The 15,634-nt window shown below is 40.1% G+C and overlaps 2 protein-coding genes across 3 annotated transcripts in view; one reads left to right on the plus strand and one right to left on the minus strand.

Annotated features, from left to right (window-relative positions):
- METTL25 (methyltransferase like 25) overlaps window positions 1–1,523 on the minus strand; it is a 109,866-nt gene extending 108,343 nt beyond the window's left edge. For both annotated transcript variants that reach the window (XR_009764440.1, XM_061639647.1), the window contains exon 1: window positions 839–1,523. Coding sequence is in view for 1 of the 2 variants with exons in the window: in XM_061639647.1 (XP_061495631.1) it covers window positions 839–1,127 (289 nt within the window). In the remaining variant the exon portion in view is untranslated. The remainder of the gene's footprint in view (window positions 1–838) is intronic.
- Window positions 906–15,113, plus strand: CCDC59 (coiled-coil domain containing 59). Its single transcript, XM_061639648.1, has 4 exons — window positions 906–1,514; window positions 3,711–3,936; window positions 11,150–11,249; window positions 13,832–15,113. The coding sequence occupies exons 1-4, from the start codon at window positions 1,334–1,336 to the stop codon at window positions 13,991–13,993; spliced, it is 669 nt and encodes a 222-aa protein (XP_061495632.1). The 5' UTR covers window positions 906–1,333; the 3' UTR covers window positions 13,994–15,113.
- Window positions 15,114–15,634: the final 521 nt, after the last annotated feature.

The raw sequence follows: 15,634 nt of genomic DNA on the forward strand, positions 1-15,634 counted from the left end.
AGGCGGTTTGCAGTGTTGGTTGCTGCTACCATCTGCTGTCAGAGGAGCATGAAACTCAGAAAGGTACAACAGCCCTTTTCTACCTGATTTTTTAAAAATTCTTTAAATAAAAAATAACTTTTGTTCCTTTTATTGACTCATTTCTTACTGGTTTTAATTATTACTTGAGGAAGACTCACTTCTGAGTGCCCTGTGGCTTTCCTGTTTGCCACTCTCTTTAATACTTGTAATGCTCATAAGCTTATTAATGAAGAATGCTTTAATGTGGTTATAAAGACAGCTGTTTTTTCTTGGCCGCAGCAAAGGGGGAGAGGAGCATATGTAATTTTTTTGCTGACCAATTGGTTGATAGGGGGAGGTCTTAGAGGCGGAGCTTGGAAAAAGCGAAAAGAATGTAGGGGTCTTACTGATGCGTGTGCGGGTGCAAAAAACCGTTTTTTTTTAATTGGGAAAGAGCGAACTAAAAGGCAAAGTGAGGACTATCAGATGACAAACCGAATATGGAAACCGTGGATTATCCCGCTCCGTTTGGATAAGCCCTTAATGAAAAGAGATGGGATATAGAGATGGTTCAAGACAAATATAGAGTGGTTCATGACAGATGCTCTTGGAGGTCACTGATTCACAGGGTCGCCATAAGTCGTAATCAACTTGAAGGCACATAACAATAGAGATCTTCAAATCAATCAATCAAATTACAACTGCTTCTTAGCGCCCCCCCTCCACCCACCGACCCACCCAGACCATGTGGCACCCAAGTGCAACAGCCCCGTCAGTCGAACATCATTCCCAGAAACAAGCGCCGTCAGTTGCCCTTTAGCAGTACGAAGGCTCTTACCGGCGGCTTCCTCCAAAGGGCGCTGTAGGGGCGGTTTTTCCAGGAGTCGCTGAAGCTTCTCCCCGCTCAGAGCTTCCAGGACCGCCTCCGGGGGAAGCGCCACCATCTTCTCCCACAGGCCGCGCGTATAAAACTCTACCGTGTGAGCCCGGCACAGCGGCAGCATCCGCTGCAGAAAGTGTGCCACCGACCGTAGTCGCGCTACCACCATCTCCGCCGACAGCTCCGGAGGCAAAGGATGGTGAGTCCTGCGAGAGACCGTAGAAGCCTCGTGGCCATGCCACGACATCGCGAGCAGGAAGGATGGCCTGAGCGCCAATCGTAGAGAGGTGTGTTGGAGTGAAACAACTCGGCGTGCGATTGAAAGTGCCTGTCGCCACGAGTTGGCTTCCGTCTCTAAGGTGCTCGCTCGCTCTGTTCAGGCAAAGCAAATCTAGCACCGACATAAAGCCATACCTTTGGTCCCACAACTGAAGCGAAGTAGGCGCTGGTTTGATGACGTATTCGGCGCGCGACGAAACCCAACAGAGCGGATGGCTGATGGCGCCGGAAGCGAAGAACAAGGTTTCGCCGAGCTCCAAGAAAGATGAGGGAACAGAGAAGTCGCGGGCTCGCCCGGGCCGGAAACGACCGTGGAGAAAGGACCCGCGTCTGGTACGGGGGAGCATCCGGGAGGGTAAGAGCAGCAAGGTTAAGCTGAAGGGAGGCTTCGTTTCGTTTCCTAGAAATGTGGTCTCTTCCCTTGCAACGCGCTTCTCCCTTAATTAGAAATTACTTAATTATTAATTAATTAGAAATACTGGGTGATACCCAACTGTCATGTTCGGAGTAGACCCACTGAAATTAATGCTGTAGGCTGAGTATTGGATATCCACAGAACGTGGTTTCCTGCCAAATGTTTTATTCGAGCCTTGGCATGATTACTTGGAAGCAATCCTTACTGAATTCAAAGTGGGGCTTATTGTTTAGGCTGGAATCGAGTTCAATAGGACATCTGAGCATGAGTAGGATGGCAGCCTTAGTAAGGCTGGTAGGCGTTAGCTTTGGCCCTGCCTACTGTTCCACCAAAATTTGTGAGATAGACATTCATCAGTTACTTTGCAGATGAGGAGGACATTGACCTCATCGCATATCATGGTAAGCCAAACTAGCTGATCAAGGCCATGTGTGGGTTCCTAGAGATGGGCTGTGACTACTTTGCTCCTCCTTGGACTTTTTCTTTTCTAAACTGTCTTGCAGACCATAGCATGTTGTCAGAACCTGGGTTGCTTAGGAAGCAGCCTTTTACCGAGTCAGACCATTGGTCCATCTAGTTCAGTACTGTCTACAGCAGCTCTCCAGGGTTTCAGGCAGGAGCTCTCTCCCAGCCCTACCTGGTGATGCTGGGGATTGAACTTGGGACCTTCTGCATGCAAAGCAGATGCTTTGTCAATGAACTACAGTCCTTCCCCAAACAACGTATTTATTGAGCATTCATTCTTATTTGTTTGTGGGGAGATTATGATGTCCTATCAAGAAATTGTTATTCCACACTTTGCAGTGTGTTTTCCCATCCCTTACCTTATAGCAAAAAGACCAGAATTTCTTTGGAAATGTATTTGTTGCAGAAGAGCACAAAATCAACTTTAATTGTGCCATCTGATTTCACTGATACATAATTTAATCCCATTCCAAAATAGTAACAGTCTGAGAGCACTTTCCCTCTAGGCTTGTGGTTAAGCTCTCTCCCCCCAATCATGAGCTGCAGTCAAGAGCAAAGCTTGGCTGCATCTTGTGGTTAGCAATGAGAGAGATTTACAACAAGCCTGGATTTGGACAGCAGTACTGTGTGTTACTTAAAGTGTAGTAAGCCCGCCTTGTTGCATTTGGAGGTCCTAGTGCTCATTCTTTTGAATGGCACACTGGAATTCTGCCACAAGCCCCTGCCCTCAAGCACCATTGGAAGTGAGATGCAGCTACACTATAAAGTAATATAGGCAGTAAAGTGTACATAAAGCCTATGCTAGGATGATGTAGGTAACTCTTAAGGAACATACAAGTAGAAAGTACTAAGCAACTTTTTCCCAAGAGAGGAACACTAGAACAACCTTGGCTAATACTTGTTGATGTTGATACGGCACATAGTAGGCAAAGGACTTCATACGGAAGATAAACATATGGTAAGTCATGTTACACTCTGTGAACATCCAAACAAGTGTGGCATTCATACTTATTTAACTCATTAATGAGAAATGTAGACACTCGAGGACAAGGGAGGGGAGAGGAATTGGGAGGCAGGGTGTGCCAATTTAATTGTTTCTTTATTTACATTGCATTATTGAAAATCAATCAATAAATTCATTCAAGCAAAGATTGATTACATAATATTTGGCTAAAGTTGAATTTGCCTGCAGTTCTCTCCTGTCAGAATTATAACTGATCAGACTGAACCTCAGTAAAAATTAAATAGCTTTAACAAACTATATAATGTTGGCAGTTCTAGGAAATCTGATGAGCTTAAGAGTTTTTATTTAGTTTAGTCATTTCAGTATAATGATCAGTGATGAACTGTCTTCTGTGGGTTGTATCCAACATTACCTATGTGAGCAGAATGCACTTCCGCTCTCACACAATGGAACTTCAGCTTCTCCCTCACCTCCAGCAGCCATTTTGAGGGGCTGCAGGGTGGTGGAGAAGAAGGTTAAGTCCTTTTGCACGAGCAAAAATCAATTTGCACAATACTGAATTCCACCCTATAAGCTGTGGTGCTGCAAAGACGACAAGAGCCTTATTTCAAAGAACATCTGGAAGAAACAAAGTAAAACATGGTGTGTTAAAACAGGTATAGTTCCAATAACACTTTTTTCTGATTTCTTTTTCCTAATGCTTTTAGGGCAAGGCTTTGCTTTTTGGAGAAAGCAAAAGATCCAACGTGATTACAAGAAATTAATTAAAAAGGAAAGCCATGCCAGTTCCCAGAACAACACTGGGTTCAAAGAAGATTACCCAGAACACTTGAAGCATCTTTACTTAGCTGAAGAGGAAATGCTTAAGAAACAACGGAAGCCTAAAAATGATAGGCCATTTATACTGGAAGAAAAGAAAACTGCAGCAACTCAGTAAGAAATCTTCTGAAAACTTGTTATCCTATAATGTAGCTTCTAGTAAATGTTCCCACAGCAATTTATTCTATTCAGTGTTCTTCAATCAACTGAGTTTAATCCTTACCAACCTTAGTTCAGTGAATAAAGCAGCATCTGGCAAGTAAAACAGCAGGTTCAGATTGGTGGGTATTTGGGCCAAATTATGGTAAATTGATCCAATTTAAACCATGCTGGTTGTGAGTATAAACAATGAGTAAACAGTTTAGAGCTAGACTCTCATGAAGGTATAAGAAATCTGTAGTATTCCTGAGTTTAGAACAGGATGTGGAACTCCTGGTCCCTGCAATGTTTTTGAACTCCAACTCTCATAAGTCCCAGTAAGTATGGCCAAGGGCCAGGGATGATGGAAATTGTATTCCAGCAACTTCTGAATGTTAAGAATTTCCGGATTCAATTCCCAACTCCAGGGCAGTTGATCCTGGCCAGGCACTGCTGGGGCTGAGTTAAGCCCAAAACCACCCTGTAAGGTAGGTAGACTGCCACTACCCCTTAAAACTGGTCACCCACTCTGGGAAACCCAAAGTGCCAGAAGTAGACCTGCCAAAGATTCCAAAACACAAGAGCCAAAAATGCACTCTTTGTCTTGGAGCCTTAAGGCAAAATACCTAGTTATACAGTAGTCTGTGGCTAAATGGATGCTGGATTCAGAGCTGAAATTCCCCCGCAATGACATTTGTTTACACTGGTAAATAAGAGGTGGTCTTTATTAAAATAAAATTATAAGTACAAAAATATCAAAATAGTTCCTTAAACCAAACACCCAGAAGGTTAGGGAAAATACAAAGTTGAATCACAGGATAAAAATACAAAACCTGTCTAGCCTATTCTATACTCACAAAGTATAGGAAAATAGGGCAGAGTAACTGCATGGTTCCACATCTCCCCCAGAGATGTATGGCCTGGATAGTAATAGGAAGATAGAACCCAACATCAGGTGGGAACAAAGACCAAGATCTTAACTCTACTTTTATTGGGAACAGCCTGGTAACAGCCAGGAATTAATTAGCCAATTGGAGGGCTTCCTGATGATGAAATCTTCCAGAGCTTTTGCACCTAATGGTTGCGCAGTTTCTTCAACCTTCCCAGGCCTGTGGACTTCTATGCAGGTGTTCCCACTAACTGTCTAATTAATTGGATTCAGCTGTGAGAACTGAAGTCTCACAGCGTGCTAGAGGCCCTAATTCAGCCAAGATGTTCCCCCACAATTCCTTGCCACAGAACCATCTGTAATAGCAAACCTTAGCTAAACCATGTACTCTTGACACTGGAGGACTAAAGGTCCCTCACTTCAGGTTCAGAACTAAAAGAAGCTTTATTTCCTAAGGTTAGAATTTGCCAAAATGTTTACTTTGTGAACATAGCCTTGCTCTTGATGTCTGACATAAAATACAATTGAATTCTACATTTTTAGTATGTGCATATATTGTCTTATTGTGAATAATGTGAATGCTATGATGTCTTTTGAAAAGCAAATATCAATTCAGACAAATTGCAAATCTTGATTCAGATAGCACTCCAGCAAAAAAAGGTTTTACCTGGTTAAGAGAGAACCACTTAACAGATTCCAAAAGTACTCCCTTTGGTGAAACAGTACTCCACGGAATCGCAAATGAGAAACATGAATTGGTGAATCAAAAGAAGGTCAGTAATGGCACAGAAAGTGAATTACAAAACTCACAACAACAACTTCAATCTTCCTGTAAGATCCGCCTGAAGAACAGCGAAGTGAATGAAGATCCTTATGCAGCGGATCATCTAAGTGTGGATCAATTGTCAGAAGGAGTTCCTGACTTAAATTCCAACTTAGTTGCTCAGCAGTCACGTGACTTCCCTCCAATTGATCAAGACGGCTACATATCTTTACCCCAACAACTTGGCCTAAAACCAGTAGAGAAGATCCCTCAATGTGAGCTATATTATGATTATTCTAATCCGGTTGTACATCCTTATGACTGGTTGGCGGTACAGTATCTGGAACCACACGAGATCGGTTCGCCAGTCAGAATAAGTTGTCTATCAACTCCAACTACTCCATTACCGATTCCGTCAAAAGCTCCAGTTGAGAACTGTTGTGTTGTACCTGCGACCTTAATAGACGATATCCAAGAGTGTGACTGACCGAATAGCCCCCTTATTTCCCCCCACTTGAAAATTCTTTCATGGAACATTGTGGGGTGGAAATCTAAATCCAGGGAACCGAGTATCCTGGCATATTTAAATAAATTTGATGTAATATTATTCCAGGAGACCTGGTGTGAGGATCAGGTTTACATCGATGGTTTCGTTACTTTTAGCACCCCAGCTCTACCTAAAGGTAGAAAGGGGAGGGCTAGACAAGGCCTGAGTATTTCGATCTCGTTAAAGCTGAATGGTAAGCTCACTGAGCTCTCGGCTCCTGAGTTGGGGGGAAATGACTTCATGGCATCTATACTATATGTAGAATCTAGATCATCACAAATGTCTATACTACTATTTAATGTATATTTTATCCCTTCTCTGAATAAGGAAGATACTATGTTAAGTTGGATAACTTTCGAATCTATGTATGTTTATTGGACGTCCTTATACCCACAAGCATATATAGTTCTTGCTAGAGATTTCAATGCAATAACTGGATCTTACGAAGTTGAAGCCGTACAATCTGGGTTTCTTACAAACGTGGATAGGAAGCATTTGAGAAGCAAGGTCCGCCACTCGAAAGATACTTTTTTGAATTTAGCTGGAATAGTTCTCCTTCATTTTGTCTCCAAACATCAATTATATATTTTAAATGGTACTCACGGAGATAATTGGGGAGAATTTACTTTTCATTCCCCCCAAGGGTCCAGTGTTGTGGACTATATAATAATTTCCTCCATGAAAGAATATCAAGACCATTATTTCAAAATAGCAGATTGCATTGATAGTGACCACTTACCTTTAGAATTTTTTTTTACCATTAAAGAGAAAATTTATTTAACAACTCAACCTGTGTTAAATTCACATTCAACAACACTAGATATTTATAAAAGAGTTAAATGGTCTCCCCAACTAACTCAAAAATTCCTTCAAATAGTAAACTCCCCTCAAGTAGTTCTTCTGGCATCTCAATTGGTTACGATAGGATCTTTAACTGAAGGTCTGGTTATCTATGAGCAATTGATACAACTACTCATCTTTGAACTATATGGATTAAATACATCCAATTCTGGCGTCCCAAGAGCCCCACAAAATAGATGGTTTGATAGGGAATGTAGAAATTTAAGGAAGACGATTTCTGTCATCTATCGCCAATATAGGAGAAATAACGAACGTTGCCTCCCAAATATATACTATACATTACGCAGGGAATACAAAAAACTTATAGTTAACAAGAAGCAGGAGGCAATAAGGGAATCCTGGAACATTCTTGAGGCTGTGGTTACTACCCGTAATTCAAAGACATTTTGGCAGATAGTCTCAGGTGCCCTTCAAAAACAAAACAACATTTATGATTGTCTTATTTCTGCGGATACCTGGGAACAGCACTTTCGTGCTGCGTTTAACAGTACGGATGATGCAAATATTTTTTATCCATTCCCGGATCTATCAGATACGCCAGAGTGGGCTCCGGTGGAACCAGACACCATTGCTGAACTAATTACACAGCTAAAAAATGATAAAGCAGCTGGTCCGGATAGTATTACCCCCGAACTACTTAAAAGTAATATAACTTGGTGGGCATCTATGCTTGCCTCCCTCTTTACATTAATCAACAGTTCTGGAAAAATCCCAACTTCCTGGCTTAAGGTGTTTATAATCCCGATTTATAAGAAAGGTCCCAGAAATGATCCAAACAACTATCGCCCCATTAGTCTCTCACTTAGACTATTGTAATGCGCTCTATGTGGGGTTACCCTTGAAGACGGTCCGGAAACTTCAGCTGGTGCAGAATGCGGCGGCACGCTTGATTACACATAGCCGTCGCCGGGAACACATCACCCCGGTGTTGATAGATCTTCACTGGCTACCAGTGGTTTACCGGGCCCAATTCAAGGTGTTGGTATTGACCTTTAAAACCCTATACGGTTTCAGCCCAGTTTATCTAAACGACCGCCTCCAGTATCACCAATTGAGCCGCCTTACAAGATCAGCCACGCAGGATCTCCTCTTGGTCCCACCGGCCAAAACAGCTCGGCTGGTGCGGACCAGAGAGAGGGCGTTCTCAGTAGTGGCTCCCACCCTCTGGAATTCCCTCCCCTACGATCTTCGACATGCCTCCTCCCTGATGAGCTTTCGACGAGCGTTAAAGACCTGGCTCTTCAGGCAGGCCTACAGGAATTCGAGCTAGATTAGTTGTAATGTTTTCACTGATGTTTTGATGCTAGTTTTAAATTGATGAATATGGTTATTTATTGTAGTGTGTAATGTATTTATTGAATTGTATATTGTATTTGTTGCTGTAAGTCGCCTAGAGTGTCCAAAAATTGGACAGATAGACGACTAACAAATTAAAGTTTATTATTTATTATTTATTATTAGTAGTGGGAAAGGTCTATGCCAGCTTTCTGAGTAAGATCTTGAACTTATGGGTTACTTCCAACAATATATTGAGCCAAGCACAGGTTGGTTTTAAACCAGGGCACTCTCCGTTGGATCATTGCCTGTTACTGTCTCAGCTCTCCTATAAGTATATTAAACCAAGCCGAGGCAAATTATTTGCTGCCTTTATAGATCTTAAAGCTGCCTTTGATTCCATCCCACGCGGCCGGCTGTGGAATAAGTTAGAATCTTTACACATTGATAAGAGATTACTTCGGCTGATAGCTACATTATATCATAATACTACGGTTCGGGTCCGTTGTAATCATTCAGGTCACCTTTCTCGGGAAATACGCTCTACACAGGGAGTGAGACAAGGATGCGTCCTTGCCCCAGTGCTGTTTAACCTTTACTTGGCGGATCTTCCTTTTGTTCTGGCTGATATTCAATCTCATGCCCCCAAAGTAGGAACTGATAAGGTGCCAGTTCTGCTATATGCGGATGACACGGTGTTACTATCTCAAACTCGACTAGGTCTTAAAAGATTACTATCACGTTTTGAGACCTACTGTCAAGAGAATTCACTTATGATAAACTACGCAAAGACTAAGGTTATGATTTTTTCAAGGAGAAAGGTTAGATTTTCATGGCATCTAGGCTCTAATAAAATTGAGCAAGTTAACTCCTATAAATATTTAGGGCTTTGGTTCCAAGAAACGGGATTGTGGAATTCACATATTGCATATCTAAAAGCGAAGGCAGTTAAAAATATGGGTGCAACTACTTGATTTTATTTCACGAGTGGTGGAAAGTATATCCCGGCTGCCATATGTCTAATAAGACATAAAATCATTCCGATGTTGTTGTATGGAGCCCCAGTCTGGACCCCCTACTACAAAGGTCAATTGAATTGTATTGTTCATTCAGCATTGAAATCCCTGTTTGGGGTTCCTAGATGTGTTTCTGGGACTTCATTATTTCTTGAAGCTGGGTTGAATTCCTTAAACTGTTTAACTTGGCTCCATACAATTTATTTTTGGATCCGATGTTGTAAGATATTAACTTCTGAATCCTATGTGGTGCGATTTTTAAATGATTCCTTTTTTATTGCTTCATGGTCTAAGTTGGTTATGGAGAAGATTTCTTCAATCGGCCTCTCTCCTTCTGAGCTGCTAAAGATGGATTATAATATTGCTAAGATGGCCGTAAAACGCAGACTAATTGATATAGATAATCAGGTATTAATGAGCTTGGCAAACGGCCCTTGCTCCCCTTGGGCTTTGGGTTTGAATATTCTCCCTCGCCCTGAAGTGATGAAATATCTATATTGGCTGACAGTTCCAAAATATAGACGTGCTTTTACGTTGGCTCGTTTTAATGTTATTCCCTCTAACCTTTTACAGGGCAGATTTAAAAAAATACCAAGAATCCTTAGACACTGTCCCTGTAAGGATTTAGAGATTGAGACTATTTCTCATGTTTTATTTTATTGTAATTTATATGATCGGATCAGGAAAGATCTCTTGTGTCCAATCTTTTTAAAATTCCCGGGTAGATCTAATGATATTTTATTAATAACCCTTCTTCAAGGCCAGAATGCGATAATTACCTTGTCCATGGCTAAATTTATAAACCAAGCCATGCAGATTAGGAAAGATTTATGTGGGCCTTGAGCTATTAGATATAAATTGATCTGGTTTAAGGCTCTATTGTATTAAATTGTATTTTCTTATAGTTATTAATGTTGATTATTGTTGTTACTTGCTGAGGTCTATGGATCGTGCAATAAATAAATGTATGTATAATGGCAAAATGTTTACTTTGTGAACATAGCCTTGCTCTTGATGTCTGACATAAAATACAATTGAATTCTACATTTTTAGTATGTGCATATATTGTCTTGTGAATAATGTGAATGCTATGATGTCTTTTGAAAAGCAAATATCAATTCAGACAAATTGCAAATCTTGATTCAGATAGCACTCCAGCAAAAAAAGTTTTACCTGTTTAAGAGAGAACCACTTAACAGATTCCAAAAGTACTCCCTTTGGTGAAACAAGATGTTATAGAAATGGAACAAATAATGGAGAAGGAAAAGAGGAAGTTTTGCTTGTTTGGTGAACAGTCTGACCCTAACCACATTTGCTCAGAAGTAAATAACACTTCAAGTAATAGCAGCCTATGCTTGTCCAGCTAAGCAAAAGTTATTTTATGGATTTAAAGAGTGCTGTTTTAATTTTATGGTATATCGGGGGTAGCCAACATAGTGTCGTCCACATGTTTTGGACTACAACTCTCAGCATCCCTGACCATTGACCATTCTGCCTGAGGCTGATGGGAACAGTAGGGCATCGTGTTGGCTATCCCTGTTATATAGAATAGACTTTCAGAATCAATCTTCAGTTGGAGTGCATTTTTCTCAATATTTGTATACCACTTTTCAAACCTAATAACTTTTAAGAAGGATGGTACTGTGGGTCAGATGACCTATAGAGTCTTTTCCCCAGTTCACAATGTAACCCTGCAGCTGCAGCACTTCTCTAAACGGTAATAAGAGAATTTTCACTTTAAAGCATTTAATCAAAATTCTAAGCTTCACTACACAAATAGTATAATTGCACTAATCCAAAGGCAATATTTTAATCTCTGGTGTGTTTGACAAATGCAGGTGCAACATGATGCAGCGAAAATTTAAAACGAAAACTTCAAACCAGAAAGCAAAAGAAGAATATGAAAAAATAAAAGCTGAACAAGATAAGAAAAAAGAGGTATGTAAATCTTAAGTAAAGTTTCAAGTTTCTCATGGAAAGGTGCCACTTTAGGGAGAGGTGAGAGTTAAATCATCAAAGTTTTTTTCCTGGCGCACTAAAGTTAGGATGGATAACAGAGGGCAGTGCTGAGTACTAACACTGATGCTAGGACCACAAAATAAAACTCAGTATTGAACTGTATGTCACTTGCAGAGTGGTCTTTCCTTTCCTTTCCTAGCTCATAGTAATTTTTATGTAACTTCATCCAGACGTTGTTGGAAAGGAGCAAAGTAGAGTTTCCACCAGTCTTTGATGTCTTTTCAGACAGCTGTGCTGTACTCCCAAAAGTGAAGAGCAATGCAAGAATAAAGGCAGATATACTTTTTTTTTAATTAGGACAATAGAAAGACAACCTTTCCATTTACAATGACACAGATAACAGAATTGTGCCTGTTAATTCTTGCTTCAAAACCAAAAAGGTGTCAGAACAAATGTTTTTAAAACTGAAATAAGGGAATGGAGATATAGTAAGATATCAGGAGCTCACTGCTCACCGCCCCCTGAGCTCTACTGCATGGCGCCACCCACCAAAACCCCTACCAAGCTCAGCAGCAGCACTTGGAAGTGATGTCCTTTTCGGGACAACTCAGAAGGGATGAGGCTGAGGCTAGAGGAAAGGCCAGGGCTGTCCAGTAGAGGGAGACTGGGCTCAAAAGCCAAGTGAGGAGGAAACCAGCCAGAAGTCAGGACAAGTACAAATCCAGCTACCATATATCCAACCTGTTCAGGGGAAACATGAGGCCTGCTAGTTCCCTTGAAGCAATTTGGAAGGGTAGCTGAAAGCCTTTTCACAGGGGCCCTGTAACTGGGCTCCTTTAAAGGACTGAGAAAAAGGTAGTTGGGAAGGGGAAAGAGACTACAGTCAGTAAACCACAAAGCTGCTATTCCTGTTTCCTATCCTGGTCTTGAGCTTGTTCTTATTCCCTAATGGGGACAGTTGGGTAAGCTACATCTCAAACCCCTGCCATGGTTATGGGATTGGGTGGAAGGGAGTGAGCTAAAGATTTCTTGAACAAAAATATGATGCCTTTGTAAAATATGAACTGTGCAAGGTTGGTATGGCTCCAGGAAGGACAGTATTCAGATTACTTTGGAAAGCTTCTCTTCTGCAGGTGATGGGTTTTGTCTTTGCTTCTGCATCTCCAATCCATTCTTACAGGCTGATCCTATGCATATTTACCCATTATGGCCTTAGAAATGTGAAAATTTCAGTTTAGAGTAATCCTGCATCCTTTTCAATGAAATATATATATATTGCTTTGTAAATTATTTTTAAATCTGGGTAAAAGCAAAGCTTTCAAGATCTTTGTATAGCATGTAGGTTTTTGTTAAAATTTGGAGAATCCCAGTCTGTGAAGGTATATTAAAACAAACCTCTAACCCTTGTGCCTGTAGTAGTGATGTTTAATATATGCTAGCAAATATTTCCAGTATGCTTCTCAATGTTAGAAAAATCTTTCAATGTCAAGAGAGAAATTCAACAAGGGAAAAAGGAAAGGTGGGAAAATGTATTAAAAGGCCATCAGTAACACATGATATGTAAGTAGAAGTCATGGATTCAGTCACTGATCCCTGATACCAGGGATCTCTGATACCAGAGCAGGGAAAGAACTCAGTCGCTGCCAGTCAAAGTAGATGATGCTTAACACATCAATGGTGTTTACTCAGTATAAGGTAGCCTCATACTATTTCATCCAGTTTTCTTACCTGACTTTTTATCAACCATAAAATACAGACTTTTGGCTGAATAGAAACAGAAATGGTTGAATAGAACTTGGAACAATAAATAAAACTCTGAGTTCGTCAACTGCAGTGTCATGACATATTCTATGCATTTGTAAATGATACTGACTGAGATTGATCCAAATGGAGCTAAACTGAAAATCCGCTCTGGTATGTGTTAAACTGCTTCTGTTAAATGAGAACATCTCCTCCTCCTTTGTTTCCAGTGTATGTACACTAAAGAACTACGTGATGTACATGGAAAAACAGGCACCTGGCTGTCCCAATTGTTCTGGGCTAGAAGAAGATGTCTACTAAAATGTTCATTGTAGTCATTTCTTCTGCAGTCAAGTGGTCTTTTGAGGGTCCCAAATTGAGAATATGAGCCTTAAGGAGCAGGGTACTAGTTAGTGAAGTTCAGTGAACAAGCATAAAGCACTGGTTTCAGTGAGGTAGTTTTTATTAAACTTAACTAGCATAAAAAGTAATGTGAATTATTTAATAGATATGCATATATGTTCCATTAGCTGAGATACACACAGAAGACTCTCTGAATCAATGTTGAGCTAATGTGTTTGCAGGATTATGTCCTGTTCACTGTGCTTTGATTTGGGAGATATCAGTACAAGCAATAAAGGAGGTATTAAGGTTTTTAATGTGGACATCTTTTCAGATAATTGCCATTTATTTTCTCAGTATACATAGTTTTAAAGAGAGTTGCAACCTACGGTTATTTTATTTAAAAAATCAAATTTCTGGAAAGTACGAAGATGGAAGTTGTACTTCTCTTTCATTATGTGTTTTTTTTTTAATTTCAGGAGGCCAGAAAAAGGCAAGAAGAAAGGGGAAAAGCTCAAAAGCTCTACAAACAGAAGAAAATGGAAACTTACAAAATATTAAGCAAAAAAACTAGAAAGGGACAGCCAAATCTAAACTTACAAGTGGAGTACCTACTACAGAAAATACAGAAAAACCCATAAACATTTATTATCTTCAATTAAGGTGTAAACAAATATGCTTTGAACTTCAGAGTATGTATTTATAAGAGCCTCTAGTATTTGTTCTCCCCCTCAATATTGGGGTACTTAATTTTGGAATATTGGCTGTTGTTAAAGCGTGCTATGGTGAAAGTAGTTTGGGGGTAGCAGAATAAAATCTGTTTGCAAACTCTCATTTTCTGCCTAAACTTATACATCTAGGTGCCATATTCTTATTCTAATATATTAACGCATTCTCTGAATTCTTTTCTAAAAACGGATTTCAGTTAAAATCTCTGCATTCTTATGGTCTTGCTTTCCTTCATCCAGCTGTTACTTTATGTTCTCATACTGTATTCTTGTCTCAGTCTCACTTAGTATATATCTTAGAACTGTTGGAAGTGTGAGTAATGGATGGAGGTTGCTGATACTTCGTTACGTTAATGAATAGCTGCACTGCCATCCACACCGATTCATACCAAAAAACCAGGTTGACAAGAATTTTATTTGGAAACAACATAATATTGATTTTAAGATCATGAAAAATGTTTATATCAATAGAAGAATAAAAGGAGATAGGGATACAAGCAGAGTCAATCCATGGAATGATTTTTCTTTTTTCCTCTATTAAATATGAAGCATATACTGACATTTCACCAGCCTACACAAATGTAATATCTTAATCCCGTGTGTCCCCTTTCAAGTCTGTCTTAGAGCCTTGCAGTGCTCTGAAGAGCAGTTGAGGAAAGTGCACATTTGGAGATATTTTTCTTTCTTTCATACTGTCCTTGTTCACTGGACCTAACCGTTGTTACTGCAACAAAAAGGGCTGCAATGCAGCCCTTAAACTGGAAGATTTAACATACATTTTTTAAGTGAAAAAAGGAATGTGTTTCTGGATTTCTGCTTTGATTTGGCTGACACAGGCCCAGCATGTAAGTTTAATGTGTTTTAAGTTTTACCTACAGATCATGTGGACAGAACATAGTATGGAGGTGCACTCGCAGGCCTCTGATGGTGTTACATGACTTGTATGTGGAAGGGGAGGGAAACGTGCATCTGGGATTTGCTCCCATCCCTTACAGTGCATAGATGATATATGCATAAAGCTTGTATTAACTGATCCATTGTTTCTCTTTCATCTGTCAGTGTTGGCCAACTGAAATTAATTATATGATAACTCATGACACCTACTGGCACATTTATTGGATGCAAAACCAGAGTGCCCTTTGAGTGGTGTTTCGGGTGTACTATGATGCAAAATTCACCCAAAATTCTGCAGCCACATTCCTTCTTCCTTATGCTATTCCCTAGTCTCCTAGTAATACTTGTCTCAAATATTGCCTCCTTTGTTTTATCGTTTATGCCTAGTGGCTTCAGTGGCTATAAAGGGAATTATGAGAAAGTCTTAGGGACTTAAACTCGGTATAATAGCTTACGACTAATCCTAAATCGGTACATCTTTCATCCTGCTCTCCAAAATAGGACCAATAAGCCTGAAACATTCAACTTAGTCAAGAGAGGGTTGTGTGTTGTTTTTGTTTGTTTTGTTTTAGAATATAGGTGCAATACACTATAAACTTGATTCTGGTTTTACAGAGTTTTAAACTTGTTTTAAAGCCATTTTTAATATGGTTAAAAAGG

Source organism: Rhineura floridana, chromosome 8, assembly GCF_030035675.1.
Source record: "Rhineura floridana isolate rRhiFlo1 chromosome 8, rRhiFlo1.hap2, whole genome shotgun sequence".
Classification (NCBI taxonomy): domain Eukaryota; kingdom Metazoa; phylum Chordata; class Lepidosauria; order Squamata; family Rhineuridae; genus Rhineura; species Rhineura floridana.